The following is a 26,409-nucleotide window of genomic DNA, read 5'->3' as shown; positions in this document are numbered from 1 at the left end:
CATGTACTGATTGAATTTATCCTATTATCTTATCATGGAAGGAAGTCAGAACTGTTGCTCTGTATCTGTACCTTCTCTTTTACAATGCTCTCTCTCTCTTGTCCTCAGGGAGCTGTGCTTGTTTCTGGAGGGGCTTTTACTCACCAGGCTGAAGCATACTATGTAAAGTCATGGCAAGTCTGGACAATCACCAACAGCATGAATTTTAACTTGTGCAACTGCACCTGGTGAAGGGCAACTGTGGGTATGCATACAAGCTGGGGGATGAGACACTGGAGACCAACTCTGAGCACTGAGCTCTGCTCTGTGTGACAGCGACAGGGCCTGAGGTGCAAATGGCATGGAGCTGTGTCAGGAGAGGGCTGGGGGTTAGGGAAAGGCTCTGCCCCAGAGGGTGGTGGGCATGGAACAGCCTGCCCAGGGCAGCGGGCATGGCCCTGAGCTGCTGGAGCTCAAGGGACGTTTGGACAGTGCTCTCACACACACAGAATTTGAATTTTGTGTGGTGCTGTGTGAATCTGGGAGTTGGACTCAGTGATCCTTGTGGGTCTCTTCCAAATTGTGATAATCTATGATTCTATGAATGAGAGGAAAGAAGGAATGAGCAAAGCTTGATTCTGTAGTTTGTTGTTAGGGCTCTCATAGCGACACTGTTCCAGGCTGGCAATAAAGTCCTGCCTGTGGTCCTGGATTTATTTTCATAATTCAATAAATCTTCCCTATGTTTTTAGCAGATCATGCACTTTTTGGTATTGGTGGAGTTTTGCTGTGAAAATTCTTGTGCAGTTTGATGAAGGCCTTCATTGAAAGGTTGATATTTGCTGGAGTAGGTTTTGAGAGATGTTATTTCAGTAGCATTCAGTATTACAGATCTCAGGTGTTCAAAATCATCACTTGAACCATTCTAAGACTAACAAAAAATATAATTGGAGGCTCTTTTTGTCTGCTTTCTAATTCTTTATGTTATTCTCAGAGAACTTTATTTTCCAGTGAACTACAGGCCAGTCATACCTCACCTCTATGCCTGGCAAGATCATGGAGCATATTCTCCTGAAGGCCCTAATAACACACATGGAAAATAAAGAGGAAGTGATTGGTGGTAAACAATGTGGCTTCACCAAGGGCAAGTCATGTCTAACAAAATTGGTGGCCTATTATGGTGGAGTTACAGTGTCAGTGGAAAAGGGAAGTGCAATTAATGTCATCTACTTGGACTTGTGCAAAGCATTTGACATTGTTCTGCATGACATCTTGGTCATCGAATTGGAGAAAAATGGATTTAATGGATGGATCACTCACTGGATAAGGAATTGGCTGAATGATCGTACTCAGAGAGTTGCGGCCAATGACTCAATGGCCAAGTTGAGACTGGTGATGAGTGGCTTTCCTCAGTGATTGGTGCTGGGACTGGTGCTATTTAATATCTTTGTATGTGACATGGACAGTGGGATTGAGTGCACTCTCAGCAAGTTTGCAGACAACACCAAGCTGACTGGTGCAGTTGACATGCTAGAGGAAAGGGATACTGTCCAGAGGGACCTGGAAAGGCTTGAGAGATGGGCCCATGCCAACCTCATGAAGTTCAACAAGGCCAAGTATAAGGTTCTGCACCTGGGTCGTGACAATCCCAGGCATAATTACAGGTTGGGTGGAGAATGGCTTGAGAGCAGCCCTGAGGAGAAGTATTTGAGGGTGTCAGTTGATGAAAGACTCAACATGAGCTGGTAATGTGTATTCAAAGCCCAGAAGTCCAACCATATCCTGGGTTGCATCAAGAAAAGATTACCAGCAGGTGGAGGGAGATGATGTGATTCTGCCTCTCTATGCTGCTCTTGTGAGAGCCCACCTGGAGTACTGCATCCAGTTCTGGGGCTTCCAGCACAAGAAGGACACAGAGCTGTTGGATGGGGTACAGAGGAGGGCCACAAAGATGATCATAGGACTGGAACACCTCCTCTCTGAGGGCAGGCTGAGAGAGCTGGGGGTCCTCAGCATGGGGGAGAGAAGGCTCCAGGGGAGACATTAGCAGCCTTACAGTTCCGGAAGGGGGCCTTACAGGAGAGCCAGGTAGGGATGTTTTGTACGGGGAGGTAGCGACAGAACAAAGGGAAATTGCTTTAAACTGGAAGAGTGTAGATTTAGACTAGATATTAGGAAGAAATCTTTGCTGTGAGAGTGGTGAGACACTGAAACAGGTTGCCCAGTGAGGTTGTGGATGCCCCCTCCCTGGAAGCATTCAAGGCCGGATTGGATGGGTCTTTGAGCATCTTGATCTAGTGAGAGGTTTCCTGGCCTATAACAGAGGGTTGGAGCTAGGTGATCTTAAAGGTCCCTTCCAACATGAGTCTATGATTATCTCACAGTGGAATTGTGTTTGTAGACAGCGATGAGGGATGAAAAATTATTTTAAGGTAGTATTATCAACCTTCTTGATTCTGACTCTAGGAGAGTGCAATACAATATATAGTACTACTAGAGTTGGCAACACTGCAGTTTTGTGAAGGAAAAGCTCAAGCCAGATGCCACACAGACTTTTTTTTTCTTTTTTTTTCTTTTTTTTTTTTGCCAGCAGAGAGCAACCCCGTGGCTGACAGATGTAGTCCTGAAAGACCTCATCTGAATTCTGACATAGTTCAGGGGGCAGACCATCAGCCAGCCAGGTGGAAGAACACTGAAGAAGATGCTTGATCATCTTCTTAGATGATTATGTTATGATAGATAGAGCATGTTATAGATATGTTATAGATCATGTTATGATAGGTAGAGCATGTTATGGGGGCTCTATAACTTGTCATCAGTTTAGAGAGCTGAGTTGAGGAGCTGGCGTGGGCCAGTCTCAGGACCAAGGAAACTCAACATTTTTTTATGTTTCTTCATCAGATATACCAGTTACTTTTTGACCACGGCTGATGACCTCAACGAGTCCCTTTTAGTTAGATACCAATCAGAGTTTCTTGTAGAAAGGCTATCATTTGGTCAGACTCTCAAGTCCTTTCAAAACTCATTATCTCTATTTACTGTCTGTTTGCATCAACAGGGACAAGTTTCAGCAAGTATAGTTTCCAAGTGTAGAAATCTAGCATTCCAAAATGAGAACTGGAAATTTTGGCAGGGAGGAACTTGATGAGGTTCAGCAAGAGCAGGTATAGAGTCCTACTCCTGGGGATGTATAACCTCACATGGAGATTATGGGCTGACCTGCTGGAAACAAGCTCTGTGGAGAAGGACCTGGGTGTTCCGGTGGTAACAGACTGGCCATGAGCCAGCAGTGTGCCCTTGTGGCCAAGAAGGACAATGATATTCTGGGATGCATTAAAAAAGTGCAACCAGCATGTCAAGGGAGGTGATCCTCTCCCTCTGCTCTGCCCTGGTGAGGTCATATCTGGAGTACCATGTCCAGTTCCATGCTCCCAACTTCAAGACAGGGAAATTCTGGAGACAGTCCAACAGAGGGCCACAAAGATGATGAGGGGCCTGGAGCATCTCGCTTCTAAGGGAAGGCTGAGAGACTTGTGGCTGCTCAGCCCTGAGAAGAGAGGGCTGATGGCAGATCTTATAAATGCTTCTAAATATGTGAAGTGTAGGAGTCAAGTGGATAGGGCCAGGATCTTTTTAGTGGTATACAGTGGCAGGACAAGGTGCAGAGGGAACAAACTGGAACACGGGAAGTTCCACAATAACGCAAGAAAGAACTTTATTTTGAAGGCGACGGAGCACTGGAATTGGCTGTCCATGGTGGTATTCAAGACCCAACCTTGAAGTTCTCCTGTGCAATCTACTCCAATGAACTTGCTTTAGCAGAGAGTTGGACTAGATGATCTCAAAAGGTCCCTTCCAGCCTCTACAATTCTGTGATTTTGTTATTCTCACAGTACATTGGCAGATACCAGATCACTAAAGGAAGGCCCCTTTAAAGAGAGATCAGCAGCTGTGTTAAACTCCATCCTGTTAGCAACCAGAATTAACAAATAATAAGCCTATACACCAGCACTGTCCAAGTACTTAAAAGAGTGTTTCAGGCAGAGTGTAGGACATTTACTCTAAGAAAACTCATCTTGCCTGAGATGCTCAGATAAAGTACAGGCAAATGAGCACAAACACACACAAAAGAACCCATATAACAAGAATAAAGGTGTTCACGGCTGAACCTTCTAATGGCTGTGCTGAATGAAGTACAAGATGAATGAGTCTATTATTCATGTGAATAAACTGGATTACAGTCACATTCTGCAGCTGAAGTAGACTTGTGAAGTTTTGTGCTGAACTGTTCACCAGATGGTTTCACTTAGACTTTTTTAATTGGAGAGAAAACTTTTCTTGTAAAAAACATTTGCCGCACGATGGCAGCACAATCCATTGGGACCATGGCTGTCATTGCTGGGAAACATTTTGCAGTTTGTAGGTGGCTGATTGTTACGGAGCCACAGAACAGCTAAAAATGAAGTGTTGGCAGCATCTGAATAGCTCCTTTGCACTGTGGATGCTAAGTGGCACACTGGGTTAGCATCGTAGTCTTTTTCTCCCAGAGACTCAGCCTTACATCCTGGCTTAGCCTGCAAGTGGAAGCAAGCTGGGTGGTCCCATCCCAGTCCCCATTTGTGTGTATCACAAAACCACCCCACAGCTTGGCATGGCCAGGCACTGCTGCCTGGAGGAAGAGTGGGATTCAAAGAGGTGTGAGGCCAAGGGGCAAGGTGAAGCAGCAGCTCTGTGGGGGGAAAGTTGTGTGGCACCTACTAAGACCAAATGACTGTCACCATCTGGCATCAAAGCTGATTTTATTCTGAATATATTTGCACCGTAGTTTACTCCCTGTGTGTGAAATATTAGCCAGATCTTTATTCTATTCTTCTTCCTATGCAGTTAGTGGGAGTTTTGGCAGTTAGAGGAGTAATCAAGCACCAAAGAATTTGGCCTGTTTTTGTGCACAACTACAGTGAATGAGTTGATTTAAGTTTTGTTCGAAGCAAAGGTTGTATGAGTTCCCAAATGCATCTCACATACCTGTAGCACAGAAGCATTCAAAGGTCCAGATCGGTAAGGGCAAACCCTCTGAGTCTGGAAGGTGCACAAGGCATTACTCAGCTTTGTATGTCAGCTCCACTGTATGGGCTCTTCACAATCTTCATCACGGAATCATAGAATCATACAATTGTTTGAGTTGGTCACGCTCCGGGTGACCTATTTCAGTGCCTTACCACCCTAATTGCGAAAAGTTTCTTATATCTAATCTACATCTCCCCTCCTTTAGTTTGAAACCATTTCCCTTTGTTCTTTCACCACAAACACTGCTAAAGAGTCTGTCCCTTTCTTTCTTACAGCTCCCCTTTAGATACTGACAGGCCACCCTCACGTCTTCCCAGAGCCTTCTCTCCTCCAGAATGAACAGCCCCAGCTCTCTCAGCCCATCCTCAAAGGAGAGATGTTCCACCCCTTGGATCATTTTTTTGTGGACCTCCTATGGTTGTGCCTTATTTTATGGCAACAATCAAGAAAAAATTCTGAGCAATAAGGAAAAGCAGAAAAATATACAACGTGTGAGGAAAGGAAGTTGTAAAGAGCAAAGAAAAAGTGTTCATATAAAAATATATTGCTGAAAAATGCGGTTTTGAGGTAAGTGCTTATGAAGCTGTGCCAGCTTTTGTGATACAACTGGCTTTAAAGTGAGGAGAGGTACAAAAGTTATTTCTTTCTGTCATTTTCCTTGAAAAATTGTTCAGTGTTTTATTTGGGAAAGACAACTCACTTAAAAGCTGGTTCATTTCATTTTAAATGGACTAAAATTAGTCCAGAAATGAGATTAAAATGAGATGTTTCTCATCAGAAGGGGAGGTTGAAACATTTAGCTATACCTGAAACAGACTGCTCCGTAATAAAAAATTTACAATAAAAAATTGTTACATGATGCCAAGGAAAAATTTTATCCCCCCATGTTTTTGAGTTCTCTCGCTGAAGTGAAAAATCAATTATTTGTGCAGCCCTAGTTGTGCAATGAAGCATGCTGATGAAAAACTTTGGTTAGAGATGAAAATGTTCCTGTTCTAAAATTTTGGCATTTTGGATATCTAAGTGTATGTTGGAGCCAGAAGGAAGGAAAAGGGACAGAAAAAGGACAGGAAAAGGCTCACTATGCAGAATGTTATCTTCCAGCTAACGTTCTCTTTACCGTCAGAGAGAATCTTGCTGCCTCTCTGATGTTGCAAGTCTGGGTTTTCAGATTGGCATGGAGGTATAGACATCTCTCCCCATCTCTCTATTGCTTCACACTTCCAGTGTAAGCCAATCTCTTAATAAATAAAATGACAGAAAGCCAGACAGGGAGTGATCTATCAGCTCACCTCAGTTTTTTATCCTATTCTGGGAAACAGCTGATCATGCTAGAAGCAAGTTGATGACACTGTGTTGATTGCAACAAGCACAGCTAGCACATTTGATCTCATCAGAAGCAAGTTATACTCTTCTGGATCATTTTTATTCTTCATTAAACCAAATGCATATTATATTGTTGGTTGAAAATAATGCCCTCAATTTCTCATCAGTTGTGCTTGTGTTGGAACATAAATGTCCTTAGTGCGAACCAGTCCTTCTGAAAGGAAGGCAGAAGCACTTTCTTGTGCCAGTAGTTCATTTTCCACATGCATGATCCCTTTGCTTTGTATGGGCCACACACTGTCACAGAGACATAAATTATTGTCTAAGAATGGCATGCCTGTTTTGTACCTCAACTTCCAAATGAAAACACCACTGAAAAATTATAGAATACTAGAGATCTTTATTCTGTATGGGCCCACATAGCTGTGAGTTCACCGTGCCAGTAATACCTCCACGTAATGCACTAACCCTCTTTTCTTTAGCTTTTCACATTGTGATAGTAATTGTAGAGACACGAAGATACCTAATGGAATTGAATCAAAGAATCAATGTGTAGACAACATTAAAAAGAAAAAAATGAGGAAAATTATGCTTATGCATTTGATAACTCCATTACTTCTTTGTTTGGTTGTTGTTTTTTTTCAAAGCTGGTTGCATTTATGTATTGTTTTTGCTCAAAATACTGCAGATGAATCAGTGAAGATCATTGTCCAGTTTTGTTGGTATGTTCTGGAAGGCAAGACTTCTCACTGCTGTCTCCATCTGCTCCAACCAAGACAGATTTCCAAACATAAGTGATTCAGCTCACATACCTTCCCACTCCTTCTGACAAGACATTCACTTCCATTAGATGGTATCTCTGCTAGCTGAAGTTGTTGCCAAATGAACCCTGACACCATAACAAACTACTTCTGTGAGAAAAAACAGTGGATTGTCTAGGTTGACCATAACATTACAGTGCTGTAATACCCCAATCAAAGGACTTTTATTGCTTCCCATGGCACAGTGACCTTTCTGCGTTTGGACCATGTAATTATACATTCAAAATGAACTGGCAACTTTTCAGTTACTGAATCAATTAAAATATAAATGCTTACCTTTCTAAGATTTTGCAGAGATGTATTTATATACTTAAATGTGAATGAACTTCATTCAGTTGGGTGTTTTTTCTTATAATTTTTAATGTTCCTTCCTGTCCTCCCTTCCTTGCCTTCTTTTGTCAGTGGTGTTTCACTTATCTATTTTCTTTGGTCTTCGAAGTCTAAACAGATATTTGATGTGAGGAACCCCTGCTGTGTAAAATGGCCTGGAATTCCCAAAGTCCCATATTATGAGTTTGTTTGCTTTGAGTTTGTGTAAAACTTTGGATAGAGAGCCTTTGAAAGAAATCCCCTCAAAAAGCAGTCATGTAAAACTATTTTTATTGAAAATACATCTACAAAGTAATGTTTCTCAATCCACTCTGTATGCTTACCAATGCAGAGCCAGTGAGGGCTGAGCAAGGGAATCTTTCTATAATACCTGATTTCCATAAGAAACAAAGTTAGTATAAAAAAAGATCGCATATTTTGTGAAACAATTCATTTTTCTCAGCTGATGTCATAGGAAGACAGCCATTTACATTATGTCTTTGCAATGTATTTCCAAACAGAATCTTAACAAAAATTAAATCGTTATGCTGTACATTCTACAGTTAAAATTTATACACACATTTTGAATACAGTATCTATATAAAAATATCTCTAATTACACATATCAGAAAATGTCTATCTATATCCTAGATTTGCATTCTGTTAGCAAAAACGTAAAAGTCACACTTGCTTTCTTTCAGTGAGAGATTAATACAAGAGCTTTGTAGGTTTGACCACTCAATGCTCTGAGTTAAACCCTGCTCACTTCAATCACTGAAGAGTTCCTGCTCCTACTGTCTGGACTAATCAACTGGAGAAGATGGGCAGGAGTTTTCAGTCCTAAACAAAACAGTCTTGCCTTGTTGCTCTAAACATGGGAAAAAATTTACCTTCTATCAGGATGTTGACATTTTCATTACGGTGAAATACACCACATTTATGTTCTCTTAAAGACAAAAGCAGCATACTGAATATTTTTTGTGTTGCACTTGGGGCATTACAAGGGAATCCTTCATTCATATAGTCAGATTTTATTTTGTTGGGCAAGGAAGAAAGAAGAAAAATGAACATTTAAATAAAAACAATCACTCAATATTACTCTGCCTTCTGATTAATATTTCTTCATTTCCCTAACTGTAGCTGTATTATAAAACTTTCCAGTTTAACCTCTACAACAATAAAAGTTAAAAGAAGAACATATATAATTAATATTTCTAAGAAGGGGCTTCACTGGAGAATAATGTTGGAATGAACAAAAAAAGCAACAGGATTACAAGTGCATTGTCTCCCTTTTTTCATTCTTTCCCTACTGATTCCCTGAAAGAAGCCTACAGTATTGCTCTTTAAAATCCTTTCTATTTATTTTTTATATATTTATTATAGTATTTAATATTTTGTATTTTAGATTAGATTTATAAATTTTTCCTAATAAAAAGTAAAAAAGCACCCATTAGTTTTACTTTCTAAAGGGTTGTTTTTTATTTTTGGGATGCTGCTCATAAATGCATAAGGATTTTGGAATTTTGCATTGAAATAGGGAGCCTTCTTCTCCAGGTGGAAAAACATAAATCTGGCTAATGGCTTTATTACTTATCAGCGGTGGACCAAGGGTTTCAGAGCTCTACAATCAGATCTCTTGTTAGCCCTAAGGATTCAGATTTAGAATCCAGTCCTGTTAGGATCTGAACAACTCACCCTTCTGCACTTTCTGCAGAGGGCTGGCACTGCCTCCTATTTATATTATTGCTTATTAAGTAGATTAATTGGTATACCTAAAGCATATTTTTTTATATCCCCAAAAGTAGAAGAAGATGCATTTCCAGTCCCAGAGTCAGTACAGCCTAGGGCCTTGCCCGTACAAACATTTACAGACATTGATTGTTCAGCTGGGTCGTGGAGTTGAAATAAAGGGCAAATCCAATGCGGAGGTACATATATATACATACACAAATGTCTGCAAATCCATGGGAACTGACTAGGCTGAGTTTTTGTCAAGATCAGCTGAGGATACTGTAAAAAATAGTGTCTAGATAAAATCACTTTCTCAGAAGTATTTCAGCTTAGCTGACAAAGTTCTGATTGTGGGAATTGTTTCTGTATCTATACACCTCCTTTTTTATTCTTTCCACCAATGTCCTTTTATTTTCTAGTAATTGAACAAGGTTGTAATGCTAGAAAAAAAAAAGAACATCAAGTGAAAAAAACGTTAATTTACTCAGCTGAATGCAGTTATCAAGTTGGAAATACTGATTGTGTGCTTACAGATGTTAAATTTTTCCAACAGGTATTTAAAAAAATAAAAACATTTTCCAGCTGTTATGTTTTTACTTTCCAGTTCATTAAAAAAAGTCACATTTACAGGACCGAATAACATATATGCTGTTTTTTTTTCCTTTTAATATAATTGTTGATCTCTCTTATTTTATCCTCACTTAGCACATGTCTAGCAGGATCAGTGTTGTTGTCTGTTAATTTTTTTAATTTATTTTTTTCTAAGTGGGAAGCCACTCGATCGCTGCTAGCTTGGAATATATTTCCATTAATTATTTTCAGTGCTAGCATAAAGGGAAAAGACAAGGAAGAAGTGAATGTGGTGAATTCCAAGTATAAAAGGATGGAAGAAGTGTGTTTTCCACACTTGTAGTGCTAGACTCATGCCTTCTTTACCCTACATCTTGGTTTCACTGTCTAATGGTTTCTCACTCTCATTTTCTTGTGAGATCAGCTGGTACGGTTTCTTCATTTCATTCTCCTCTATCACAGAATTCCCCATCTCGGCATCCCTGTTCTTCAGCTCATGCCGTGATAAGTGTTCAACAATCCCTGCTCCAATGGAGTCTCCCAAGACATTGGTAGTGGTACGGAGACGATCCCTAAGGAGAAATAGTAAATTAGCCTTGAGTTTATCACTTGTTCAGGGAAGTATGCAGATGAGATATTAAAATTACCATTACTTATCTACTAGATGATTCAGCAGTTTTATGTATATTATGTATATTTGTTGAATTGATTAATGTCATTATTCCTTCTACAGAAAGTTGCAGTATACTAGGACTTGGATAAACTAAGTCTGTTAATACTGTTGGCAACTCCACGCTAAGAAACAGCTTGTGATGTGGAGAACAAAGGGAGCTTATGGCAAATGCTTATCAGAGGCATTTTTATACTTGTTCGGGTTTATGCCCTCTGAACACATAAGCCAATGAGAATCTGCATTATTTTCATTTCCCTCCTGCAGGAAACCAAAGTGTCCTGCAACTTCTTTCAAGGATCACTTGATAAGAGTTGAAGGGTAAAAGCCTCTGGAAACGAGGTCAGAGGAAATAGATTGGAAGAAACATGCCTGTGATTTACTTCTTGGATCTAGGAGATTTCCCTCTGTACCTACAGATGTGGCTGTAGTGTCTTCTGCAGACAAAGGAACAGAACAACTGACGTGCGATACATTATGGATAAGAAGTAAAAAACTGCTTTTCATTTCTGTGTCTGTGTGGAAGACATTAAACTTTCCTGGATTAAATAGCCAGCCTGGCTACAATATTCTAAACCTGACTGATGGAAAGAATTTCATAAACAGCCTCAAAAAAAAAAAAAAAAAAAAAAAGTTGAAATACTAAAGCAATTATTTTCTAGTTGAATTACAGTGTATCTGAAAATTTTCCTAGCATCCTACAGATCCACGTTTATTAATCATCCTTTTGCACACAAGAAGAGCCATCACTAGGCTACACCATCTGCATTAAGAAATACTAGTTGCAAGAAATTGTGATTCAAGACTTCACAGCAAAAGCACAGTACAGACTGTAGTACTGTCAAATTGTGCCTGCTACTGCACCTCCAAATACGGTCTAAGTTCTTAATTCAGCAATAGAAGTACTTACAAGAACCAGTCCACTGCAATGATAAGAGTGATATCATCCGTAGGCAAACCTACTGATGTAAGCACAATGACCATGGTGACCAGCCCAGCTTGAGGAATGCCCGCAGCCCCAATACTGGCAGCTGTAGCTGTGATGCTGTGCAAAGAGACAGCAAGAACAATTAGTTGACTTCCATAGTGAACACTTTATCATCCAGTAAACCTTAAAAACAAATATGAAGCAAGAAGGTATTTGCTCTTTAGTAAAGAAAACTGTGAATCCAGTCCCTAATCTGAACACTGCAGAGCTGGTGGGGTATGTGGATTTTAGTTAAAATGTATACATTTATCCAGAACTCTGGTAACATAATTTTGTAACATGGTAAACCCCCTCCTTAGTGCTTATGGGCAGTCAGAAACATTATAGGTACATGCCACCACTCACAGAACAAACCAATTCCATCAGCTCAAACATGTTGAAGTTGAGGAAGTAATTTTGTGCTGGCAGATCTGATGCAAAAAGCTTTATTCTCTGTCCATCTCACTATAACCTTACGCTAGGTGAATTACCAACTCCTGAGCCATCTCGAATTCAGTCAACAGAAAACTAGCTGAACCCCTGAATCATACACTCTAGTACTTTGACAGAAATATTCTGGTTCACATTCACTTTAGTAAGAATTTTGTTTTGTCAGATGATTTGTCGGGGAGCAGCTCTAGTATTAATGTATGTTGAATTACTGCTCTGGAGTGTGAAAGCGGAGTTTTACCCTCTGATTAATTAATGAATATTGAGTTAACCTGGTGGGCTTTATGGAGAGAAGCACTTCTGCTTGAAAATCTTCTGTGTTTTCAGTTCACCATTATCTGAATGTTCAGTGTTGCTGAGTAATAAATACCTGTTTTTCTGCCTACATTGTCCCACTCTCCCCTTGCTGACATTTATCTATAGTGCACATGTATCCATCACCCTTTTCTCTTAAGCTATTTGAGTGACATAATAAAAATTTATGCAATAATAAAATTTATGCATAATAAAATTTATGCAAATCATTTATCAAGTGCTACCTAGGCTTTTTTTTTTTTTTTTTTTTTTTTTTTGCTATTCTATTTCAAACATGAAGGCTTGTTTGCTTGAAAACATGCTTCTTCTCCTCCTCTATCAACCGTTGTAACAAAGTGTACTGCTTCTCCTTACACAGACTGCTCTACTTGAGACCAAGATTAGGAAAATACCACCCTGCTATCCTTAGCACTGCACCATGCCACTGTGCTGCTCTTATGCCACAGGTTGGTACATGCACTTAAACTATCTGGTGCAGATCCCAACAACTGTGTAAATACTTCAAGAAAATTTTAATGGCAAAAGAAATTTAAAGCTTCTTGTTGACCCTACTATGTGCAGTCATAGGTATGTCATGCACCAGTTTTTTAAATGTTTACCTAATGAAGAGTATGTGCTGAGGGCCTCTTCTGTGCAGAAGGTGTAAATCGTTACAGTTATTCAGCTACTTTAGTAGTTCTTGTTTTTAGCTCTAGATGTCTTTTGTTTAATCCCTCATTTAATGGCAAGGTGTCATCACAAAGCTGCTTTTATTAGATGTAGGAAATAATGACTTCTGTACCTGATTGTGATAATCTGCCCAAAGTTCAGATCAAAGTTGTTAACCTGTGCAATGAAAATTGCAGCCAAAGCCTCATATAATGCAGTTCCATCCATATTAATGGTAGCACCAACTGGCAGTACAAATCTTGTAACTCGTTTGTCCACTCCATTTATTTCTTCTAGACACTTAAATGTAACAGGCAGTGTTGCAGAACTGAAACAAAAGGAAGATAATGCATGATATGAGTTTCACATAGTGGAATGCAAACTGTCATTCACTGCAGTGACAAGAGAGACTTTTCTAATTGTCTCAAATTTTTTGTGATCTTCCAGAATGTTAACTACATATATATAAAAATATACATACATATATATACATACATATATATATATATATATATATCTGCCAAGGCATATATAGTACTGGAGGTTCTTCTGATCCTCTTGGACTAGTTGGCTGATTTGTAAGATTGGACTTGGCTCTTTGTTCTTAAAGATGCATTAAAGAATATCCATCTGATCAGAGTGAAGAGGTTTTTCAGCAATCCAGGTTACTGTGTTTCAGTGACCTCTTCATTGCTGACTACTTCATAGACTTCAAAAACTTTATCAATACTGATAAAATAAAAATAGTGATGAGGTGTAAAGAAGGGCAGTAAAGATTGTGCTTAAAAATCTCTTTGATGACAGTCAACATACAATTGAATTTTGAATAGTTTTTAGAACTACTTGCATTATGCTGTCTTTATCCAGCAGCTGTTTAGGTTTCTACCATGAATCTTGAGCAGCTAAAATTGGAAAATGCACTTTTAATGCTATTACTCTTACCCACCAAAGTTCAGTTTTGATAAAATTAGATATCAGTATTAATTGCCACTATTTATTTTCTCTTGAAGTATGTTGATTGTCTTTAGTTGTACTATCTTCCTTTTAAAATCATTAAGAAAATTCCCTTTTACATATTCCATATACTGCAAGGACTGACATCAAGATGTCAATTAAGAAAGAGTCAGTTACAATAGTAATTGTCTTTCTTTAACTGAAAATATGCTGACACAGTCTTTTCTAAGTCCTCAAGAGCCTTTCTAGAGATATAAAATTTACTCAGATTCTATACTAATCATCCTAATAGCTTCTCATCTGGATATGGTATAGGAAATATGTATTTGATTTCAACATTTTCTTTCATCACAGATTCAAACACACGGTTGTTCACATGAAGTCCCTTTGACTTCACCAACACAGAACAATAGGGGCCTCTCTTTTGCAGGTCCAGGATCTTTAGCATAGAACATCACCTGCCAAGAAAGATTCTTGAGCTCTCTCACAACTGCCTGTGAGCCTTCGTGCTTGCTTCTTTGTTTTGCCATGCATAAAATTTATTTTCCCAGCTTTGTCCTTTACTAACAATTACAAACTACCTACAGAACTCAAAGACAGGGGCTAACCAACGTCACAGGGGCTCCAGCCATACAGTCTGCATCACCAAAAACATAAATTTCATATCTGTACAGAAGTTCCTAATAAAAATAAGAGTCTGAATCAATATAATGATAATAACCATCTCTCTCAGAGTGAAGTTAACCAGTTGCATTAGGTAAAATTGTTACTTAAACCAATAATATTAAAATATATGTATTTGGCCCTAAAATATTGTTTTATACCTGGAAGATGTTCCCAAAGCTGTGACCAGAGCCTGGATTAGGCCTCCAATAAATACCCAAGGGTTCTTACGAGTGATTAGGAAGTACAGCAGAGGTAGGACTATGACAGCATGAATAAGCAAACCGATTATAACTGTTACAGTATACATGGCAAGCTGACCACCAATCACACCCATATCTTCCATCTCAACAATTTTTCCAGCAATCAAAAAGAGGATTCCAAGTGGAGCATACCTGCAAATAAGAAATCAAATTAGTATCGTAATGAACAAAATAAAACAATCCCCTGTTCATATCTTTTACATGTATGTATGCGTGCCTGAAGGTAGGATATTACTAATTGGATGGCTGTAACTCAGAAGCAGTTCAGGAGTTTAACTGTTTGACTATTAAAAGTTCAACTTGGTTGAAAACACAGTGTGAATGTTTTTGATAGGCTCTGCTAGATTCAGAATCTGGTAAGAGGAATGTGAGAGGAGTATAGCATGCCTTTCAGACACAAAGCCTTGAAGAATATCTTAAGAATGCATGTAGATCACTTAGGAAAGCTGGATTGGCCAGACACGTGACTAACACTGCAATGTAAAGGAAGAGTCATTAGAAGAACAGTTTCAGCTCAAAATTCTCCAGCAATAGGCTTTCATATGTAGGGACATGAGCTCCTTTTGTAATTCAAGTACCATTTAAAATCTGGTTTAGCAAATTCTGTTAAAATCCTGCCTGTTAGAATGAAGTCTCATTTGATACAGTTGGAGATTATGCCAAGTGCCCATCTCTGTTCTCTCTCCACTGTTGTTTCTTACATTGTAGGGGAAGAACTCACTCTTCCAATGATTTCAAGATGCTTCTGTCCATTCCTAGTGGAGCACTCCATAAATACTTTAGCATGACACTGTCTGTACAGCAGAGGTTACAGCACTGTGGGGTAGCAATATGAGTGGTCTTATCTATTTCTTCTATCAGTAAGCACAGCTACAAATAAAGGAGTTAGCACTCAGCATAAAACTCTAAGATCTACAGAAACGTAATTCTATTATTACAGCAGAACTTTTGGTACAGCCCTATTTCCATTTCCATAAATGCCCATTTGTCTTTTTACACTAAGTTATCAGTGAGCATCATTATCTAGAATATCTTAATTGGACTTTGAAACATAAAATCCATGTTGAAGTTTACCAGAAGTAACATTTTCTAACCTTGGCTTTGCTATCTCAAGTGTGTTTATAAATAATGAGAAAAGAGTTTTGATTTGCACAGATGTTTTCTGGGTTAAGAGAATTTTACAATACACTAATTTTTAGTTTTGCATTTTGTCCTACAAAAGTATGCATAGGTTTTGAGGCTTTTGGGATTGTGAAGAAGGCAACCAGACATTTCAGCCTTTTATTTTCAAAATCAGCCTTCTACATGACAGAAAACAAAACTTCATTTTTGAAAAGGATTTCTACGTGTTTGAGGGAAAATGTATAGGTTTTATTTATCTATTGAATGCAGGAAATGAAGTAGCAAAAAAATTGTATACCTTTGTGCACCTACAATGCAAGGACATATTTACATACTGCCTAACTGCAGGAACTGCTTGTGTTGGAAACTAATGATAGCAAGTTCTTGCTGTGTAGAAATAAGATTATAGGAGAGATTTGCCTGTTTCCTCTAGTGAAGTCTGCGTAGATGATAAGGAAATTTTGATAGCATGTTATTTTGACTTCTCGCCTTATGAAGACATAACATGAGTAGTAAGTTTGGCAAATTGTGCCAAAGATCCTGATTCTTCTCAAGGTAAGAAGCCAAACAGACTGTAAGACTAAATATACAGAACTACAACTTGGGGGTTCATTTACCAGAAAGGTACAATTCATCTGAGATCTTATTGTACCACTTTCTGCCAAACAGACTCTAGCTATCCACCATACTGAAAAAATAAAGTTAGTAACTTAATACATAATTTATCAGAGGCACTTACCACATGATTAGAGCTACCAGTCTCATGATAGCCTCATTAAGGCTATCAAAGAAGTCTTTTAAGGCCTGACCTTGCTCCTTCATGCTTCCAATCACCAGGCCAAAGCTTATTGAAAAAACCACCAAGCCAAGGGCATTCACTCCATTTACAGAACCTGGAACAGGAACCATTTCCTCTCTCATTTGCGTGAGGGTTTCCACTGCTGCTGATACATTACTTATTATGGAAGCCACTGTGGATGTGTCATTGGACGGGATATCTACTTTGAACATTCTCTTTTCATAGTTAGTTTTGAACTGGTAAAACAAAAAGAACAGAAAGATGGAAATCATGTGAATTGTCCAAACAAAGGTAAAAATCACACATCATTAAATTATTAATTTCCATTGTAGAACATGTGAATTTTTGTGTTATTCCTGTTGGTAAGGTAAGCTGTGATGAAAACACTGTTCCTGAAAGCACCATAAACACATACTGACCTCAAGAGCTAAATCGTGCCCCTTTGGATTTAAGGACTTGTTTTCTCAGAATTTGAAGTTGAAGACACATTTGTCATGCTTGTGAGTTTATCATAAATCTATTGATACTTAATTTGCCTTTTTATAACTAATTATTATTCCCCAAAACATTTTTCCAACTGTTTCTGAGTTAGAAAAAATAGATTGAAAGTAATCTAAATATAACATACCTACTCTTCCCAATTCTTTAACCTGAAATTAGAAATTTGCTATGAAAAAATCCATTAGTTTTCTCTACTATGCAATAAAAAGGCACCACTTTTTTTTTTATACAGGAGAAGTTTCTAATTTAAATAATTCCTCTATGGAACGGGGAAATAAATTTAAAAATCTCAATGCTGTACTAGATCTCTACTTTGACAACCAGTCTTCCACCACCTACTACTTTTCCAGAAAGAACTGTGTACCCTGAGTATTTGTTTCAGCATTCAAAAAAATTCTCAGCCCTATTCTTATTAAATTCTTTTGAGCACAAGAAATACTAAATAAATCTCATAAAATGTTTCTAGTTTATCTTGGGAATCTAGATATCATATTAAAGCAATGGAATACAGGTGTCAAGACTATCTTTGGATTTTTATTCCTTTGGATGTGCCTACAAAATCCAAATGTTAAGTTCAAAAGCTGTAGTATTGGTAGGACTATTTCATGACTGTTGCATACTCTGAAAGCATTTGAGTGAAATGAAGCTAATATACTTAAAACTAAGATGGAAAACCCAAATACCAGCACATAGCAAAGCTAACCTAGGTTTCTTTTACTATCCATAGCAAAATTGTTTTGATTTTGTCCTACCACATATACGCTGTATCTCCTGAAGGATTTAAGTTTTTCAGAATTTTGAGTTAAATTATGGGAGATTTAAGGAAATATGTTGTATATATATATAAGATGTAGCAGAACAAAAGTCCACGGAGATCTTGGATTTTAAATGAAATTTGCTGAAAACTTATTCTTATAAAAGAAATGTAAGAAATCTCATTCTGTAAATAGAGGAGGCAAATGAGCTATTCAAGGAGTATTCTGACAGAGGAATACAGGTCTCCCCTTACTCATTGCTGTCTGTGATAATTTCTTCTCTGTGTCAAATCAAGTTTGATCTCTCTGTGAGACAGTACAGTTCTTTAAATTGGCAGGAAAATGATTGATCAAGCAAAAAAATGGCTTTTTTTTTTTTTAATATATAGGTTATGCAGGTGAATCAAGTCACTGAGAAATTGAATGGCAGAAGTGGAGCAACATTGAAATTGGGACTACTGCCCAAAGTTGTACATGAAATACTTCTGCTATTTTTTTTAAGATTTAATGGGGGTGTGATGACTTTGTAAAACAAATATTTTTATTTCTCTTAGTCAATATATATAATAAAACAAAACCAAGTAGGTAGACATTTCTTATTTCAGATATCTGAAGGGTCTAATTATACTGGACTTACAGACATGCAGATTAGACAAACATAAATAAGTAATCTCTAAATAAGGACTGAAGTTAAATTCCTACAGAATTGCCTTTTATTTCTTGCTCTCCCTAGGCACACAATTACTGACTTCTCCTTGATTCTCCTAAATTATCCCCAGATTCTTCTCTTATTCCTGCCTATTTGAGTAGGTCAAAAGCAACACATAATAGGGCTGCTAGACTGTGTTAGATGCGTGCTGTCTGCTGCCTGTTGCAACAGGTTATTGACTAAGCCATAAACTACTTTTATTTCATTGGTACCACAGTTTTTGTTAATGTAAGACATCCACTCCTGTGTCAATTACATTGCAGATAATGGGTTCCAACATTGTCAGAGGGAAATGAGAAAGAGTTGGGTAGGGGAGGGGAAAGCACAGTCACATGAATCTCTTTGAAAACGCAGTTAGAACTCATCTTAGGTTACAGTAATTATTTCTTTTCCTTTTCCTTCTCTCTCTCTCTCTCTCTCGTTATTTATTAATTTACCTTCTTTTTCCTGCTTCTGGAATTCTGTCCCAGTGGGAAGGTGCTCATTGGATTGGTAAGTGTTTTTTGGGGGTATCATACAGATTTTAGAACTTTTCTCAGCTGTCTTCCCTTTTCTGCTACTACTATGTATCTGCGTACTACTGGTACACAAAACTGTTGATCTTTTCTGTTGACTCACACTGTTGGTAAAAATGAAGTATTCAGAAATGTTGGCTTTAACCCAGGGAGATCGGTCTTCCTAGAATTCTTCCTAGGGTGGAGAGCAGTGGAAAAACATTTTTTTTAGAGTTGAATTCAAAATGGGACGTTGAGCACATGACTCAGAGAGCAAACTTAATTTGCTCTAAAACAGTCACTTGTGTTGGTCTTTTTTTCATTAGTGATAAATGAGGTTATGGTTAAATTCACTGATGTGTCTGTCTTACTGTTCACAGAGCTGTCTATCAAAGAATCATGAGAAACTTCCTGGTAAAGCAAAGGGTATCAGGGAAAAATAAATACCGTAACGGCAAAGGAAAAAGTGTAGGTTGAAGTTTATTCTTTTTAGTTCTTTTTTCAGATGACACTGAAAGCAAAATAGAAGATTGCTTAACCAGCACCAAAAATATGTATATATAAAAAGAATAAAAAATCTCTATGTGGAATGGTGAAAAAGCCAACAGTTTATAGAAAGCAACAGAATAAAAGAATATCTTAAATAGGATAGAAAATATCAAAGATTATGAATTAGATAAGGCAATAGCTGCGCTGACTATCATTGCTTTGCAGAGAAACTTCTGATAGAGATCATTTTGTGAATTTTTATGAAATTTCTATTTTCTAACAGATTGTTACTGCATCTTGCTGGAAATAAGGTTTATCAGCTGTCTTTGGAAATCTAAGTAAAAGGATGTACCTCAAACCGACACTTTAATATCAGTTTAATATAATAATAATTAATAATAATAAAAATAAAATAATAATAATATCAGTTTAATATATCACTTTAATAACACTTCTGTGAATCCTCATTCTTTTGCACCATTCAACACTGAAAGGAAGTAGATAAAGAAGAACTGCTCCTATAATACTTACAGGTAGTCTTAGGATTTTCAGGACAGATGGCTGCGTTTTAGTAGGAGTCTGCACACCTACACTCATAATCTGTGAAAGGCTAAACATCATTGTGGTACTGTCATTTTGAACAGTCTTTTATGCATTTTGTCACCATTTTGTCACCAGGCAAAAATAATTGTCTGATAAGATTTTAGATTCAAAATATTCATACATTTTCCTTTAGTTCATGTACAGAAAGCAAACAGGTAGCAAGGAAAATGCTATCTGATACACAGTAATGTTAATAGCATTCTATTAACAACATTATATGCAGGAAAATTCTATAACGTAGTTTCTGGAATTAGTTGCAAGACACTATAAAGCTTTAAAATTATTTTAAATTAAGTTATCTCATTATGAAATAGGCAGTAGATTTACTTTCTCATTATAATATTATGAATTGCCTGTTTGCACTTTAAGTAATATTATTTTTTTTTCACGAGTGGTACAAGATACTCATAGCCATCTCATTCAAATTCATTGCATGACTTTAAGAAGCAACAGTATATACCATGGAAGTATGACATGCCATGATTTAGCTTGTGAAAAATGTAATTGCATTGGTAAATGCTCTAAAAACTCATGATTTACTATCAGTACTCTGACATACTATAATTAGTGGTATCTGTTCTAGGTCAATGTGGTGATGTGGCTTTTAGTGAGTGATTATTTTGAAAACAACAGGTTTGCTAGCCCTTAAATGGCAGGCTAAATAGATAGAGATAAATGAGAATAAGACAGAAATACTCTGTCTTCCTGATTCATTTTTTCTGTCTTTATAGACATATGTGAAAGCATTTGAGATTTTCTGCAGAAGAGTTGATGACACAGGTTAAAATGAGTCACAACCAGCCAATATTATCATGAGGAATAGACAGTATGTATCAGTAGTCTTGTCTTGAAGTGCAATTAACACTTCCAATACCCTTGATAAGAATGAGTTCTGGAAAGAACATTAATTAAAAACAGCTCAGACAAAATGCAGTTATCGGATATACCTTTCCACGTCTTTAAGCTTCAGCTGGCATCGAATTCCACCTATTCACAACACAATTACCTCCTCCCCCAAATTATTAGTCTGATTCTGTTTCTTCTGATGTCCCAAGTTCACTCTTTGTTTCTCTTGTCTTTTGATATATTCCCAGAGCACAGCACAAAGAGTAATCAGATAGAAAGCACTTTCTGCCTATCAAGCAGGCTTCTTATAAGTAATAGATAGCAACTTTGAATTTAGCATGGAAGGAGAAATGAAAAACTGCAGCAAGAGACGAAAGATAAATCTCAAGATTTCCTCGCATATCCCCAGACTGGGGGTGAATACTGGACTATAGAGAATATTTTGAACAAAACTGTCTAATTTTAGACAAGTGTGGAATATTTACCTGCCGTCAGTCTTTTCAGATTCTCATTGCTGAAAGGCCACAATGTCTCACATACGAAAAGTAGCATCATATGTTGTATGGAAATAACCAGCACTAGAAAGTTTGTCGCAGGCTTTAATATTCTGCTGTTTCCAGTGATCCCTATCTGTCACTGATTTACTGATACTGGGTGGGTACTGATAGAGACAAGGTGCAAACAGGTCTTTCACTGAAATGTGAAGAATAAAATGAACCTAAGGCCTGACATTTTCCAACTTATTATTATTCTTAATTAGGCTTGCTAGGAAAAGATGTGCGCTGAGGCCTTCCTGGTGTGTGGTGCTGAAATGAGGCCTGAAATGGTTCTTCTGATTCCCAGATGAACAGTTTGAACAAGGATTTCCTTAGCTCTTCTTCCTGTTTCCTGGGATGAACATTTTCAGAAGAGGAGGAGGAAGAAGAGGAAGAAGTACAGAAGGAGGACAAACAAGAGGAGGCAGTTTTGTTTGCTTCACAGGTTTGCTGTGAAAATACAGTAAAAGGAAGTCAGAGGGCAAGAAGGTGGACTGGGAATCGGCAGAAAATCCAGCAAGAGCCTTCCTAATTGAGTACTGAGATCCCAGTCCTCCTTCCAGTTTCTTCTATCACCAGCGATGTTACAAAAGCTGTCCTAGCTCCTTGTGGAAGCCTTCTCCATCTTGGCTACCTCTCTCTTGATAGCAGTTCTATTTAATTATGCAGAAAAGGTATTCCACATTCAGAAGACCTATCTGACTGCACTAAAATGAATTATGCAAAGGAAAGTAATATTTTCTATGTTAAAAATTTGAGTAATGTCTTTTGAGGTAACATCTTTGGTGCATTAGTGGAACTGCTTTGGAATGTATTTGCTATTGATAGGGAATGTAGTGTCCAAAACTTGCTGTGAGTCTTAACACAGTCATTAGAGGTTCTATATGGCAGTAATAGTGAGAAAGAAGGAAAATCCTTCCACTACATTTCAGTGCAGATCTCTGTCAGGAAAGAAACATGTTGAAGGATGCTATAACACAGAATGTGTGCACCTGATACATTAAAAGATCTGATTTAAATGTGGAGTGTATGTGCCAGTGACATCTGCTGATGGAAGTCAGAAAAAACTTTCATTAAATGTTTCCTATTCATTGAATTGTTATTAGGAAAATCCTTCAAGCTGTGAAGCATGTGAGAAATACAACATATATAATAGAAATAGAATCTACAAGGCATCTTTAATTAACAACTTAGATTTAGGACTGCTACTCACTGAGTTGAATTTTCTGTTGCTGTAGGAATCTTCGTTAAAAACAGATGAACTATTTCATTCCTACTACTCCTAACTGAAGATTTTTTCAAGACTTCACCATGATAAACCTTCTTCTAGTTAAAAAACCATATACTAACTCCCAGTTTATATTCCTCCATGGTAATTTCCATGTTAGAGTTTGCAAGGGCCAATTTACTCATTATTACATTACACTTTTTCTAGGTTTACAGTGTTCTAAGCCATACCATCTTCTTAGGCATTTGTTAGTTAACTCAAAGGAAATATTTAAGCTTTTATGTAATTTGTAAATTTTACTGTGTGTTTCTTGTGGCAATGTGGTTCATTAAAGCACCTGCTCATATACACCCAGTATCTCAGTTCAGCACCTTCCATAAGCTATCTCCAGAGGGGCCTCTCCACCCCAAGTCTTACAGTTCTTAAAGTAACCAAATAAACGTATCTTCTGCTCAACTTCTTCACTTCCCATACTAAAGTACGTAAACTCTGTTTCCATAAGTCCAAAGAGACCAGAGCCATTGCATATCTGAGACACACACACACACAGTGTAAAATAAAATAATAAATTCAAATAAAATCAGCAAAATTAGAATGGGAGGTTATAGGTTATTCTGCTATGATCCATGTTTCAGACACTTTTCTTATTCTTTACATTTTTTAATGTATTTTTCTTTTTGTTTTGATACTAAGACTTTTCTTCTACCTTCAAGGTACTTGAAGCCTTCAGCAGAACCGAGAGCAAGCTAATAATTATTAGCTGCTTAAAACATATTCCAAATCTTTTTGAAATTGCATTTCAACAGGCTGTATAATTGCTTTCACCTGTTATGTGTAATAACTTCCCAACTTGATAGACTTATTAAAAATACTTGCAACCAGCTATGTAACTTCAAGCCCAAACTTTTTCATTATTTTGAGATGAAAATGATGTCATTTCCTGACTTTACTGCATGAAGTTCTTTGGATTATTTTCTAGTTTAGCTTAGGTTTTTCCATTTCCATGCTGCCCTTCTGCATCACTGTCCTGAGTTCATCATAATCTTTGTTGAAAACAATGGGATAGTATTTGTTGGGTTTGGACCTGTGTCTAGTTTATCTTTAATCTTAAACAAATCTTTAATGAGAAAGTCACTGCTCTTCAGAGGTCACACCTTATGTGACTAAAGAAAATGTCACTGTTTATTTTAAATTCTCTCTTGCTGTAACTCAACTTGTCTTTTCAAAGTTTTTACTTTATACTCTTGCTGTTTCCCTCCACATTCCAGCCCGTTTGGTTGCTACACTAACAACTGGTAAATTGTCAGTTATGAAGCACTTAAGTTATGACAAGGCTCATTAAAAATTTCACTGGATCCATGATGTCTTGTTTTTAAAAGGTGTAAGTAACTAGTTACTATTATTTTCTCTGTGGAATAGTTTATGTTAGGACTAGGCTAATGAGGGAGGAATTTGGGAAGCAATGAAGTAAGAACATTCCTATGCATTCCTATGACAGGTAATGGAATGTCCCCTTGTTTGATTCTATTACTGATATTCACAAAACTGTTGCCTCAGTTTCTAACCTATGCACCTTTTCCATTTTTTTAACATCTTCCAGTTTGTGAAGTTTTCTCATATCCCAGTATCTTCAGATTTAATATGAGTTAGAAATGACATACTTACCTGTTTAAAGCAAGCTTCCACCAGATTTGGAGGGAACATATTTCTGTGAAAGAGAAAGAAAATTATATGAGAAATAATATGACTCTAGTAACATCGTAAGTAGTGACACAGCCAATTAAATAGTTGATCAGATAATTTTCAAAGGAACCCTAAGATGAATATGTATTTATGCACACAGTTACATACAACAAGTAGAGCTTTGCATACAGAATTGGCCTGTTTAGCTTTATCAGGACAAAGTGCAGTAGGGTTGGATAGATCACGTCAGTTATTAGCTTTGGATCCAATATTGTATAGCAGGTCTTGTAATGGAGCAGAACATAAGCTAATATATCACACGAACAAAGCTCTATGTATTGGTACCTACTTTTAAGTTTACATTTATTTATTTTGTCAGAACCTAGATTAATAAAGAAATTATTAATAATGCATTTCTACTTCTTAAAAAACATTTGCAGTCACATAGCCTTGTAAAGAATGACTTTCATAACTCAATTTAGTGTCTTATGATTAAAAAAATAAATATTTCTGAAGTCGAAGCATTCTTTAATCATAACACAGACACATATAACAATATATGTGTTTGCATGCTTGTTACATAAGGGGGTTTGTTTATTTCCTTTTCAAAATGGTGATATTTCTGAGGGGATTAGAGGCAGCGTAACTGAATAAATCTTGAGGAATCTGAGTGCAAACCTCTTCATGGATCTTTCTGAAGTCCCCCTTCCTGGCAGCATGACTCTTGGAGGCCTTTCTCCATGTCTCTGGCTTCTCCAAATGGATTAGTGGAACACAAAATTTTGATGGCTTTACCTGTGGAAAAGCTCCTGAGTTCAAAACCTCAGTTTCCCTACTCCCTGGAATACATCTATGACATATTAACTCTAGCAAAGAGGTATCGCAGAGTCTCTGAACAAGGAGAAAACAAGATTTTGTATTTGTGCCCCTCCATTTCAAGCATTCATTTTGCCTGTTCCTGGAATTTATTTCCCATCCATACAATTTAAAAAGGTTGAGTAGATGAACCCAGATTGGCACTGAAGAATAGCTAAATCAGGGCTTGAAGTGAAATGTGAAAATTGTTGAAAGTTGGAAGTAAAGAAAGCAGAGGAATTTGGTAATAAGGATTGCGCTATGGAAGGAGGGGAAAAGACCCATGCAGACAGCAGAACAGAAATTTTATTTTGTATGCAAAAGAATCTTTCTTTGAATATTAAAAGCAGCTTCTTCCCTTGCAACAGCCTGATTGGAATATAAAACTATGCATTGTAGCATTGTAAGTGTTAAAGATATTGGCACTGCATAGCTGAAAGAAATGTAGCTAGTTTATACAGTCACTATCTAAATTCATTCACTATACATCTCATGTGAATCCAGATATCATTGTTGCCATTGGTACAGAAAATATGCAATATCATAGCCGTACCTGATTAAATCAAGAAAGGCATCTGCTGCTGTCACTTGCACAATTTTGCCTTCTCTGTGCATGTTTTCTTTTGTACCTTTCCCGGGGTGGATGATGACCACTATGATTATTCCAATCAGTACAGCAATGATCGTAGTACTCATGTAGTAGACTACTGCTCGGACTCCCATCTTTCCTGATGCTTTACTGTCCAGGGCAGCAATTCCTAGTAAATTTAAGCAAAAACACATTCACCTCATGAGTAATGACTATAAAGTCAGCATAATGCAAATAAGTTTGTGAGAAGAGCACAAAGAAAGCTATCTTTTTTTTTTTTTTTTTTTTGCAGCTCAGACTAGCAATGTTTTCATCTCCCATCCCTAATGCTTGCTTTCAAATTTTCTATCATGAGTTACAGTTTTATGTGTTAGCACCTGTTAAAGGTAAATACTATTGGTGTGAAGAAATATGGCACTCCCTGTACTCCAGTGAGCCAATACGTAGGCTTTCATCAGTGTAGTGAC

General features: G+C 37.4%; 1 protein-coding gene and 1 long non-coding RNA gene across 2 annotated transcripts in view; one reads left to right on the top strand and one right to left on the bottom strand.

Annotated features, from left to right (window-relative positions):
* Positions 1 to 5,331: 5,331 nt before the first annotated feature.
* On the top strand, positions 5,332 to 8,633 carry LOC112530586. Its single transcript, XR_003072328.2, has 2 exons — positions 5,332 to 5,613; positions 7,061 to 8,633. It is a non-coding gene; the product is annotated as an uncharacterized LOC112530586 (long non-coding RNA).
* The window catches only part of SLC1A3 (solute carrier family 1 member 3), a 64,329-nt gene continuing 45,696 nt past the window's right edge, over positions 7,777 to 26,409 (bottom strand). Inside the window, exons 4-10 of the mRNA XM_425011.7 lie at positions 25,907 to 26,111; positions 24,481 to 24,523; positions 16,595 to 16,890; positions 14,632 to 14,865; positions 12,987 to 13,181; positions 11,384 to 11,518; positions 7,777 to 10,375 (exon numbers count right to left, since the gene is read on the bottom strand). Coding sequence (XP_425011.2) covers positions 10,171 to 10,375; positions 11,384 to 11,518; positions 12,987 to 13,181; positions 14,632 to 14,865; positions 16,595 to 16,890; positions 24,481 to 24,523; positions 25,907 to 26,111 — 1,313 coding nt within the window. The 3' untranslated portion in view covers positions 7,777 to 10,170. The remainder of the gene's footprint in view (positions 10,376 to 11,383; positions 11,519 to 12,986; positions 13,182 to 14,631; positions 14,866 to 16,594; positions 16,891 to 24,480; positions 24,524 to 25,906; positions 26,112 to 26,409) is intronic.

The sequence above is a fragment of the Gallus gallus genome, chromosome Z (assembly GCF_016699485.2).
Source record: "Gallus gallus isolate bGalGal1 chromosome Z, bGalGal1.mat.broiler.GRCg7b, whole genome shotgun sequence".
In the NCBI taxonomy this organism is placed as follows: domain Eukaryota; kingdom Metazoa; phylum Chordata; class Aves; order Galliformes; family Phasianidae; genus Gallus; species Gallus gallus.
Note: the sequence above shows the minus strand (reverse complement) of the source record. Positions and strands in the feature narration are given on the sequence as shown.